The sequence below is a fragment of the Helianthus annuus genome, chromosome 14 (genome assembly GCF_002127325.2).
Source record: "Helianthus annuus cultivar XRQ/B chromosome 14, HanXRQr2.0-SUNRISE, whole genome shotgun sequence".
Taxonomy (NCBI): Eukaryota; Viridiplantae; Streptophyta; class Magnoliopsida; order Asterales; family Asteraceae; genus Helianthus; species Helianthus annuus.
Window position 1 is genome coordinate 129,693,737 of NC_035446.2, and position 12,676 is coordinate 129,706,412.

The window sequence follows — 12,676 nt, forward strand, 5'->3', positions numbered from 1 at the left end:
TATATCGCATATGTGACATCCAACTCATAGCCAAATCACAATATATCGTATTGATATAGACATTTAACACATGGTTTTTAAAAAAGTAAATGGAGGGGATGTGAACATTGTAAAAAGGTTAAATTACATATATAAATAATATATAAATTGATTCTATTTAATAACATATCTCACATTAAAAAGGTCCTATGGCTTTCATATCAATATATAAAAGAACCTAATTCCATATGTTTCTTAACCCATACCTTTTGCTTTACCCGACATTATAAGTTGGATTTCATCTTAATATTTTATGCTATTGTGGACATTAAAAACTCTACGATCGCTTTATATTTGTTTATTAAAATGAGTTATACAATGTGTTTTAAAACTAATTGTAAATATAGATGAATGCAAAATCAAATTACAGGTAAACAAGTGTCAAAACTGTTTTAACATATTTGTATGTAGTGAATAGTGATAATCATGGATAACAAAAAAGAGAAAAAAATGATAGGCAAGTTATTACGTATCAGAGTAAAATAATAGATGTAATAATATGTTTACATGCATATGCTTTTTGATAGTTCTTTATCTAAAATTGGTGAGACACAATATTATATCGTAAATGTAATTATAAGTGGTATGTAGATAACCCATATTATAGAGACAAATAAATCTATTACCCATGCTTGGGCTTTGGAATTCGGATGGATTTCGACTTTGCTCTTTCTTTCACAAGGTACAAAGACTATACTTTATATTGTCATATAAACTCAAAAGTGATTTACAAGTTTAAAGAGAAAGAGAATATAAATATAAATAAATCTTGTCCATTGATTTATATCATCAAATCTTAAAATACATTAGTGTATTTTCATGTCGAGTAGGTTTTTTTTACACGCTGGCGTAAAATTTTATTGAAGATAACTATTTTTTTACGAGGGTGTAAAAAAACCCTGCATCAGTCAAAACTAACGACTCGACAATTTTTTTTTACTTTTTTTAACAGATGTGTTTATAATGTTTTCATCTACGTTTGTGCAAAAAAAATTTGGTCCAACTTGTGCGGGATAAAAAAGTTCTCACAGTTCTTACAACTCGTAGTGGTTCTCATCTTAACTCATCCCTATATATATAGTTAGGATATACGTATGTTAGTGTTATGTTATAAAATTTTATGTTTAAATGCATGAAAATCGTATATTAATCTAGTGTATACACTATCTTCATGAGTTGTTTATGTATCTTCGAAATTACAATTCATTGTCTATTTTCATTCAATTTTTTTGGATTCTGAATTTTCTTAAAAGTAGAAAATACACTAGTTTTTTTTTTTTTTTTTGTTTTTCTTTACATTAAAGACAATCATCATGATTTGAGATTTGTAAAATCAAAGTGGATTCGTGAATTCTTTTATGAAATTTGGTGTAGGTTTCAAATATGTAAATCCAAAATCTTATGTAGTTTAGTTTAAAAATTTGGTGTAGGTTTCAAATATGTAAATCCAAAATCTTGACAACTTTATATAAACGGAATTTGGGCCTCCCCATGATAAACCCAAATAAACCCTCAGATCATAAGAAACAAAAGTTGGATATGGGCCAAGAGATTCTAGAGTTGAGACAACCAAGCCCATACCAACAAACTAGTATCCAAACAAGATTTTAAACAGTCCAATAAATTAGTCAATATCTATAAAAAATGGTTATGCTTATGAGGGGTGGATAAACTAGTACGGTACCTAGTTTTCTTCAAATTCGGTACCAAGTACAGGTACTGTACCAATCTCATCCCTAGGATGAGGGGTGGATAATTAATCGAGAATTGGTAAATCACATACATGTTAAGCTGTTTTAACCTTCTAAAAGTCAATTTTTGACTTTTTAGTGTCAAACGTGTATTATAATTGAATGTCAAAAATGGTTATGCATATGCCATTATGCAGAGTTTTGTAGGTATATGTAAACATGCAAAATGTGTTTGTAACGAGAACATGTATTATATTGGAAAATAGTAGAATCCTATATTGAATTTGTCGGTTAAAGAAAACCGGGTTTAAATCTCTAAAGTCAAATGAGGTATCGACTATAATTGTGTGGTGTTCACGTGGCTTTTTTCAATGAAGACGGGAGTCCCATCGAGACCAAAGGCGTTGGTAGAAGAGTACTAGAGGAGTAGAGGGCGGCTCAATCTTTTTGGAGCCCTAAAGTGAAACAAAATTACATGATTCGGCATTATAAGAAACGATACAAGGTGTTATCAAAGATGGTAGAATGTAATAGCTACAAAGCTTCTATTTGCACGAGAATCAAATATGCCCTTTGGGCTGTTACGATGTAAGCTCGGTTCACATGACATTTACTTGTGACAGTAACTAATAACTATGAACCATAAGATAAACTTGATGGACTCGTTAGCAGAAGAACATAGAATCGCATACATTCTCATGAAGCTTGGGAATTTGTGTGAAACCACCACCACCACCACCACCACTGCTGTTGGATGTCATGTCAGAATTGACGAATTGCGACATCAGGGCCGCTGCCTGGTGGGCGTACCAGATTGGAGCAACTGCACATATAAACTAACACCTAATTACATCTGTCATATTTACAAATAATCATGACATAAAAATCTTATTCTGTTTTTTTAAACCAAACCATATGCAAAAAGAGGACAGTTTGGTAATTTACCTATTGATTTTGCAGTTGTGTTCGTTTGGTACCTGCATAATGCATAACCCTCCAAATCAGTAACTGATTAACTGATTTTGACAGTTAAGCTTTATTTGACTTACACATATGACAAAGAATGAACCAACTCTTGCAAGTCATCAGCAGAGAAACCGATTTGATCAAGAAGCACGTGGTAATGTGTACACCGTACAGTCCCCTTAATAACAACGAATTTTTTAGACACAAATGTATAAGATAGATACACACACGTGTTTGAATAATACTCACAAGCGGTCCGTTTTGAGCACATAAATAAAAATCATTGTTCTTTGGATGACAGATTTCAGTGTCAATGATTGTTCCTGAAACAATTAACAAAATATTAAGTTTATTCTTCCCGGTCATAACATTTTCAAGATTCAAACACCTAACCTGGGGGAACGTTGGCATCAGGTTTTGGTTGTAAAAAATTGGTGCGTTGAGCTTTCTGTGTCACGATCACCGTAAATTTTGGATCCCAATAATCATCACGGATAAACCGGCATGCCTACATTACACAAGTTTTATTTTTTCAATTGATATAAGTTTCCAAATTAACATATAAAATCTTGATGTCAAGTGTTTCAACCTGCTTGACCTGCTCAAGCTCTACATTCACCGTCTGTTCAAACCGAGACTCGCTAACTCTATCCCTACAATAAAAGGCATAAATAACGGGTAAATTTTATTAAATATTAATAAAAACTAATATTTCACTAAGGCCTGATAAGGCTCGATGAGCCTATCGAGCTTCACATGCCAAGCTCGAACTCGGGCTTGATAAATAAACAAGCTTTATTTTAGGCTCAAACTCGGCTCAGGCTTGATAAGGCTCGTCTCGTTTCGAGCTTTTTCTCGAGCCGATCTTGAGCAGCTTGCCAGCCGCTCGGCTCGTTTGCACCACTACTCCTAACACTCAAAGTGTCATACCTGAATATAATTATATGTTCGGGCTTCACCTTGGAAGTACTTTGATAGAAATCTTCCAACAGTTCCCTAAAATCACAAAAGGTTCATTAAATCAATTCAAGAACTAAAAAATCAAATGAAATGTTTGTTTAAATTAAACCTGATCATCCCTTCATCTCTTTCGGGTGACACAGGCTCAAACAAACCATCTATCGTCTCAACACGTGCGGATTGCGCACGCGCAGAAGCCCTGTACCGACAAATCAATGGCCATTTTCTCGAGCTTACAATCTACACATCCCGAAAAACAAGAATTATTGTTCTACATCTATCGTTTGTGTCATGAATCTAAAAATCGAAGATGAAAATGTACAGCAGCAGTTGAAGGAACGTCAGAACCGCTATGGGACAAAACCATTCCAAATATCATCGTCGGAATGCTTGAAACAAATGGTATAGATTGCAAACACTCAACTGATAGCAGAGTGTTTAAACCGCCCATCTGAAAATTATAAAAATAATAAATCAGATTCGAGTTTGAGTTCTGGACAAAAAGCAAGAAACTTAATGTGTATTATCTTTAAATGCGGACCTTTGCATTGATCTTTAGTAGCAAATTTGTAAGATACTGATCATCAATACAAGTAGGTGCCATACACTGTGTAACAATCCCGTGATCCACGAGGCATTTTCGCTTCCACGGACCTATCATGGTAAAAAAAATTATATTAATAATAAATGAACAGAACATAAGTGAAAATCGAGATTACAAAAGTGGGCCAAAAACCATAGATGTCTGAATTCTTTCGTTCGGGCAATATGCACAATAGAAACCGAGGTGGGCCTGGAAGTTTTTGTTGGATTTCTTCAAACATGAGTTCCACACGAACAGGAGCAGGGTTGCGGCTAGACTGCTGATTCTCTTGGATTACAGTATATGGCTCACGAAGATCCTGCAAGTATCGTAAGAACAGTTTTGAATTTATCTTTTTAACAAAATGACGCGCGCAATCAACTCATTACTCACTATTCCTTTAGCTTTAGAACACCTAAGTAGATCTCTGCATAGGTTACGGATGTCACAGGGTGCACAAAAGTTCACAATAGCCCAATGTGTGATCAGCGTCGGCGCAACAAGCGTCTGCATTTGATTCATCAACCCGTTATTAACAATACTTAAAATTTTATGTAAGATTAAATATATTATGTGATAATATTTAATCAATAGCCATCTTAATCATTTACATTATAGAGATCAAAATATATTAGAACCTATTATTTAATTAGTTGGTAATTGTTGATGGACCATATTACCCTTAGTAACTAATTAGGTTTCCTCCTGGGTGCTTATATAAGGAGAATAAGGTGGAGGTTTAAGGGTTACTCAGTTTCACAATTCACACCCCATAAGCCATAACATCATTTACGAAATCTCCTCTCCTAAACCGATACCCTTTTCGGTTTCTAAGTCACCATCATCAGTCAGCACCCTAAGGAGGAACCGAATCAAGATGACAGGCATGTCGAACTCTCTCACGGGATTCTCCTCTGCACTATCTGCGGTGACAGGTATGATTTGTATGTTTTCCATCATGAACAAACAGAACTGAACCAACATGTGGTATCAGAGCATATGTTGATTAGTCAGTTCTGTTTTCGTATCCATAATTCTGGGATTGAAACTTGGAAAACGGAATTTTTTTGAAACCGTATGAACTTGACAGCCGGTTTCGAGTCATAAGAATCGACTCGAAATCATGATTTTCGATGAAAGGATTAATTGTTTGTTCACCGAATTAACTGGATTATAATTTTAGCCGAAATCTGTTTAGTAAAATTATTAAAATTCAGGTTTCGGGTTCCAGAATTTTATTTTTTTTATGATTAGGGTTCATCATGTTCATGTGAAAATTCGAATATTCTGTTATGTTTTGGAATATGATTTGGATTATTAAGTGTTTTTCCTGATTTTGATCTAATTTTGTCCTCTAAATTTTTTACAAAAACTGTTAATAGATAAGCAGATTATAATTTCGAAATCTGTTAACAAAATTAGATCAGCTTAAACAGGAAAGGATATCTTTTAATCCCTTAGATTTCGAATTTTCGGTTATGATATCACAATTACAGCTGTTAACGAGGTTGCTACTCGCAACCATGAGGTTGCTACTCGCAACCACGAGGTTGCTACTCGAGACCACGAGGTTGCTACTCGCAACCATAACGTCATTAGTCGAGACCATGAGGTTGCTACTCGCAACCATAACGTCATGACTCGCAACCATGAGGTTGCTACTCGCAACCATAACGTCATTAGTCGCAATCATGAGGTTGCTACTCGCAACCAGAATGTCATCACTCGCAACCATGAGGTTGCGACTCGCAACCATAACGTGATTAGTCGAAACCGTAGTTGCGACTCGCAACCATAACGTGACTAGTCGAAACCGTAGTTGCGACTCGCAACCATAACGTGACTAGTCGAAACAGTAGTTGCGACTCGCAACCATAACGTCATCAGTCGAAATCGTGGTTGCGACTCGAAATCTCATTATTTTAACCATAACGTCATCAGTCGAAATCGTTAGTTCGATCCGCGCTAACGGGTGGTTTGCTATTAAATGATTGGTTTTTGTAATTATTTAGTTAATTAATGAGGATCAAATAATGTTTTTACAAAACCAAAATGGCTTTGCTTGAATGAGCTTCTGATGCATCATTTCTGGCCAAAGCTGACTTGATGCATCTACTTATCATCCAAGTATTACGAAAAGCTATGTTGTGTGTGCATCATAAGCATGAATGTCTTTATTTCTGGCCAAAGCTGATCTAATTCATTCATAGATGGCATATTCAACAAGTGCATAACTAAAGTGTTTGTCTCAATTTCTGGCCAAAGCTGATTTGTTACAACCACTTTGCACATATGCTTAAATGATTACACTTCTGGCCAAAGCTGTTTTGTCTTCGTTTAAGTAGAATTTTAAGTAGTCTATTATTTTGATGTTAGTAATAGACGTATCACAACCTCTTCACATAATGATCCTTATATTAATGATCCTCAATTAATTTTTGTGATCATTTTGTCTGCCTTATTCTTAGTACCCATAATTTTACTCACTATAATTTTTTCTTCTATAAATCTATATCTCATCCACTCTAATTCCTAAGCCTAAAATGTTTTGCTTTATTTAAAGTTTCTATAAGAATTAGCTCTTAAATTAAATCCTTGATTATCTCTTAAGACACGATAACCTTATTGCTCTCTTCTGATAAGGCACTACAGAAGAAAAGTAGAGCATGATGATTAGGATAAATCGAACATGATGTCTCTTATGATAATCAAGAACTATCTAAAATAATTGCTATCACTAAAGTTATTCCAGATTAATTTTTCCTAAGACTAATCTATAATTGTGGAATAATTACAAGAACTCCTAAGGTGCATGTCTTCATTTAACTAATTATAAATTATATGGTTAAGTGGTATATGTGAATATATTATAATGTACAATACCATGACCCATAAAGTTAAGGGCTTACGCATGGAAATAAGTACATTTTCCAGTACATTACATACTAAGTTTTCATTTGTACAATTTGATGCATTATAAATCAGCTATAACACTCAAAAGTACCAAAGTATAACGAGTGTGTTGATAAGCAACATATGTACATAGAAAATAAATGTTTGAAACTGGAAAATAAGATGTTATTCACCTTAAAACCACTAAAACCTTAAGAGAGGATTGTTCTAAAGTCCATAGACAAATTACAAGTGCTAATCCCAACGTTAAGGTTCTTCAAGGGAAAATCTCACTGCATAATTATGTCATTAGACTAGGCATAAGCAACGAGACTATCCATTATTCTAAAGAGCAGTTGGATAAATTGATTAGATAGTAACTTACTAATGATATTTAAGTCTGATAATTTTAATATTCCAATTAACACATGATTAGTTGACTCTAGTTCCATACGTTTCCTTACCAGAACTCGACAAATAACTAACATGAGAGTTAGTGACAAAATTAAATGCTAAGACTATAAGAACCATAATGAACAGTCTTCCAACAACGCTTTTCGATACCTTATATATTCTGATTAATCAGAATATAGTATCGTGATTAAGCAATGTTATGAAGGTTATGAGGTTTGCATGGTCATCATAAAGTCACACTTATCTTAAACTCTCCTCTTATTTGTTCTAAATATCTGGATAGAAACATTACTAAGATGAAACTAGATGATTCCTTATTTTTTTCACAACTTTTGTCATTATGCAAATGAGAATTTGACAAAAGGAAAATGAGACTTATAAATTTCATCCATTAGAACCAAAATTCATGAGAAATCATGACATGGTTAATGAGGATAATTATTTATCTAATCTCATTTTAAGTGATTTTAAATCATGACGTTAAAGCCCTAAAATATGACTTGGCTTAGGGAATAAGCATGGGTCCATCATAAGTCATTCATTGACATTTGTGGAACTTATTCCAAATGGAATATTCAGACATAATTCATTTATCATTTGAAAGACTATCAACTTGTATCTAAATTTTGTTGCATATGGCCTACGGTCTTAGAAGAACTCTATTCATATATGTAGTTAATCAGATTTCTATTAAATATGTCCTTAAAGTTTCTTATGATATCTGGACATTAAAGAAATCAAATAAAGTCTAACGTATATGTGATAGGTTCCCACGTCACGTAGCTCATTGAAACTTCTCTTGTAGCATTCTAGAGATATTAAAGATCAGTGGGAGCATTAAGTGTCTTAATAATGACTTGCAATAGTTGCAAGAGATGGGGATTGAAAATTTTAAATTTCCACCTCTTGTACAAGACATCGCTCCATCACGACACTGTTCAATCAAACCTTATCTCCTTAAATCTAATGCTACTCTTACAAAAGTTTCATTGTTGCTTAATTGTGGGCGCACTTAGATTTCTTACCTAAACTAACGTAATCCTCAACAAGAGAAACTACAACGACTAATGTCATTAATTTGTTTTCTTTATTAGAATTTGTTGGTCGTTAAGTATTGACCCTAAGCATGCTGAGTTCCTAAAGATTTCTAAGGTTAGTGGGAGCAGTCACAGTCCTTATTATGACTTGCAAGGAATACAAGAGGCGGGGGGAAGAGTGTCATTAAATTCACTCCGAATTTAACTCCGATTACACCTCTTGTACACTATACTGCACCAACTCTTACAAACTTAGAATGAAAATGATAGCAACCTAACCAAGAGCTAATCCATAAAATTGAAACTTCTAATGAACCCAATAATCAACTCAGGAGGTCATCTAGGTTTAAAAGCCTACTAACTTTGATGATTACATAACCTCCCTAATTGAAGTTGAAATGGATTTTGGAAATGTTTACTGATCCTATCTCTTCAAATTAAGCCATTAGTGTAAATCAATCATTTGAATGGAATAAAACAGTTTTCTAGTAAAACTGATTTTGTGTGTTCTTATAACGTTTGGGATTTGATTAAGTTACCTAAGAGTGTTCATGACTAAACCAAATCCTAATATAAGCGTTAAGACACTCAAAAGCATGATTGATTGTCAAAGGTTGTACTCAGGAAGAGACAAGTTATTAAAGAATCTTTATTGCATATCTAACAAAAGATTTCTTTGAGGATCATTACTGTTCTAGTAGCTTATAATAGTTTTAAGCTACATTAGATGAACATTAAAACGAATTTCCCTAATAAATGGCTGACACATTTACATGTTCATTAGATAACAACCTAAAGTTTCAAACTGAAGGTTAAAGAACACTTTATTTGTAAGCCAATAATATCCATGTATGGGTTAATGCAAACATCATAATGTGATGAAAAGCTAACGTAATTATTTTCATCAAGAATCAAGTGGATTAATGTACCTACCTCAAGATGAGTGGGAGCAACTAAAATAAACTTGTCTATATAGATGACATTCTTTGACAAGCATATGTTACATAAGTCAAAGCATTGTTAACACAAACTTTGATATAATAAAACTCAGAGATATCTCTTACGTGATTGATATCATAACATACTGAGATAGACCCAATGGGATATTAGTTTCGTTCCATAAGTTTAACATTAAATGGGTCCTTACATATGTAACAATCAATATTGCTCTCCTATAGAGGATAATAGGATAAATGAGATTATTTATTTACGCTTCATTAATTAGAAGCCTTATGTAAGTTTAAGTCTATACTCGTTTAGATATTACTCATATTGCAACACACTAGATATGTCTAGATTAATGTGTAGCATCTAATGGAGTATTACAATATCTTTAAAAGAAACGAGAGACTACAATTTAAAGAAGAAGTGAGAATTAAAACCGGTTTATTACTCTAACTTTGAGATATTCAAAGATTATAAAAATGCAGTTTCGGGTATATCTTTATGTCAGCAGACAAAACCTATTTCATGGAGGAGTCATAATGCACTAATATTAACAACCTAAGTTATAACGACATAACATGGTCACTAAATGTTGTTGGAAATTTAATCAGTGGACTCATAAGTTTATTAACCCCATATAATGTTTTGAAGAATTAGTGTGATAAAGTCAGCTACCATAACTCCTTGAACAGTAACAGTTCAAGAGGTGCTGCATTAAGTTTCGATACGCAATTAATTATTCGTTTATGAATGAATTGAGGAAACTAAGTTTTGTATCGAATACATTCATGATATGCTTAAGGATCCTATAACTGAAGGGCTATTACCCATAAGTCTTACTAAGAGAGCTCATAGACGGGTATTAATTAATTAATGGCCATGCGCAACCGCATATCGTACTATGAATGACTAAGTATTAGTTAATTTTCCTCAAGTTTGATTTTGTATGTCTGTTAGAATATGTTCAACCGGTATAATGGCATATAGACAAATAAAAGTTACAAATCAAACAAAGGGCTTACGCGTATTTTGATCATGATGATTAGGTTTTAAATTAAGGCTATAGTATGATTAATGGGGGTCCTGAGTCGCATAATGATTCAACGGCTGTATTTTTCTGCTATAGTACTTGTTTAAGGCTAAAATGAGTGTTAACTCCTGATCAGGCTTATCTAATACTCATAGTAAATGATTACTCGGCTAAGTGGGAGAATGTAAGATTAAATATATTATGTGATAATATTTAATCAATAGCCATCTTAATCATTTACATTATAGAGATCAAAATATATTAGAACCTATTATTTAATTAGTTGGTAATTGTTGATGGACCATATTACCCTTAGTAACTAATTAGGTTTCCTCCTGGGTGCTTATATAAGGAGAATAAGGTGGAGGTTTAAGGGTTACTCAGTTTCACAATTCACACCCCATAAGCCATAACATCATTTACGAAATCTCCTCTCCTAAACCGATACCCTTTTCGGTTTCTAAGTCACCATCATCAGTCAGCACCCTAAGGAGGAACCGAATCAAGATGACAGGCATGTCGAACTCTCTCACGGGATTCTCCTCTGCACTATCTGCGGTGACAGGTATGATTTGTATGTTTTCCATCATGAACAAACAGAACTGAACCAACATTTTAACCATTTAAAAACTAAAAATAACTAAAATTCAAATTCAAATATTTATTTATTTTACGTTTTTACCTTGTCTTTGAAGTTCCAACGGCCATCGCGAGGAAGAACGTCTTTATCATTGCCAAATTTCAACTTTGGTGGTTCCAAAACCCGGCCCTCAAGTTGAGTGTTGCTCGGTTTCTCAACATTGAAATGGTTAGTGAGTAGAGGTATCCTACGGCCTTTGGTCCCGAACCCACGTCTAGCCATTGGAATGCGGTTCGAGCCATGGGCTTTCAGTGGAACGAACTTTGGTGGAATCACGCGCGGAGATGGTGGCGATGCTACTTGTTTAGAATACTTCATCTTTAGGATTTCTTGTGCAGCCAGTTAAACAAGTTTTGTAAATAACTTACTAATTAAACACAAGTCATACAATCTTCTACCATGTATGTATGTATGTACATATTTATGATATATATGTATATAGGCTTGTAAAATCCATTTGGATGCTGTTTTACTTTGCAATTTATGTTAATACTTTCTGATTTTGTTCTTTTAGGATAATAATAAAAGGTATAGCACATGTATTCATCTTACTTGTCCTCTATATTTACAAGCATATACACATATTATGTTTGTTTATGTTTATGACTGTAAATACAGAGAAAAAGTGAGTGAATATATGTGATTATAGCTTTTACTTTTACTATAAAAAACAAAATTAGAAGGATTATTAACATAAATAGTAAAGGAAAATAACATCCAAATGGATTTTACATGGAATCAAGTGAAAAATAGAGATTACTGAACCAAGAATAAAAAAAGAAATAAGAGAAATCAAATAACACCCAGATTAACTAAACCATTGTATATCAAAAAGCAAAAAAATAATAATTATAAATTTATACACACACTAAGATATGACAAAAAAACCCCTAAAAAGATAAAATATCCGAAGTTATAAAAAAAAGATAAAAATACGTCCGTACGTACAATATTTTCATCAATGTGTATATAATATATACACAACACACTAATATCTACCAAAAAACCCCCCCAAAAAAAATAAAAAATCAGAAGTTATTCCGTACGTACAAGAGAGATATGTATGTATGTATGTATGTATGTCTATATAATGTATGTATATGCAGAGAAAAAGTGGCATAATGTAAGAATAGCTTTACTTTTCCGAGAAGAAGGAAAGGATTGACGTAAATATGTGTGTAGTGTGTTAAATGTGTGTTTAGTACAGAGATGAACATTTGATGAAAGCCCCATTTTGTATAAAAAGAAACCCAGAAAAAGCAGATGAAACCCACAATCGAACAGTAACACAGAAAGAGTATGAAAATGAAACGATGGAATACCTAAATGTAGAAACAGAACTGCGCCAAGAAGAAGAAGATGAGCAGAGACGAAGGTTTTTTCTTGCAGGGAATTTCTAGAGAGAGAAAGTATGGAGTATAGAGAGAGAAAGACGTGAAGAAGAAGAAGGTGGTCTGGATGATTTGCTGCAGAGGGCAT

At 33.4% G+C, this 12,676-nt stretch overlaps 1 protein-coding gene across 2 annotated transcripts; it reads right to left on the reverse strand.

The window, feature by feature from the left end:
* Window positions 1-2,191: 2,191 nt before the first annotated feature.
* Window positions 2,192-12,676, reverse strand: LOC110905906 (protein argonaute 4). 2 transcript variants are annotated; one of them, XM_022151324.1, is made up of 14 exons: window positions 12,520-12,676; window positions 11,240-11,526; window positions 4,633-4,746; window positions 4,393-4,558; window positions 4,198-4,310; window positions 3,979-4,107; window positions 3,766-3,896; window positions 3,627-3,692; window positions 3,286-3,349; window positions 3,090-3,204; window positions 2,946-3,019; window positions 2,780-2,874; window positions 2,676-2,707; window positions 2,192-2,553 (listed from the first exon to the last, which is right to left on the reverse strand). In XM_022151324.1, the coding sequence occupies exons 1-14, from the start codon at window positions 12,674-12,676 to the stop codon at window positions 2,396-2,398; spliced, it is 1,701 nt and encodes a 566-aa protein (XP_022007016.1). In that variant the 3' UTR covers window positions 2,192-2,395. The 2 variants fall into 2 exon arrangements, with proteins under 2 accessions (XP_022007016.1, XP_022007017.1); XM_022151325.2 differs by having other exon boundaries at window positions 11,240-11,515; window positions 12,520-12,614.

Bases quoted from the DNA above. Each gene is read 5' to 3' on its own strand.
- LOC110905906 (XM_022151324.1), bottom strand. From the start codon at position 12,676: ATGCCCTCTGCAGCAAATCATCCAGACCACCTTCTTCTTCTTCACGTC. The intron at 3,350-3,626 runs GTATGACACTTT...CTTTTATTGTAG, and splicing joins GAACATATAATTATATTCAG to GGATAGAGTTAGCGAGTCTC. The intron at 3,020-3,089 runs GTTAGGTGTTTG...TAATTGTTTCAG, and splicing joins TGATGCCAACGTTCCCCCAG to GAACAATCATTGACACTGAA.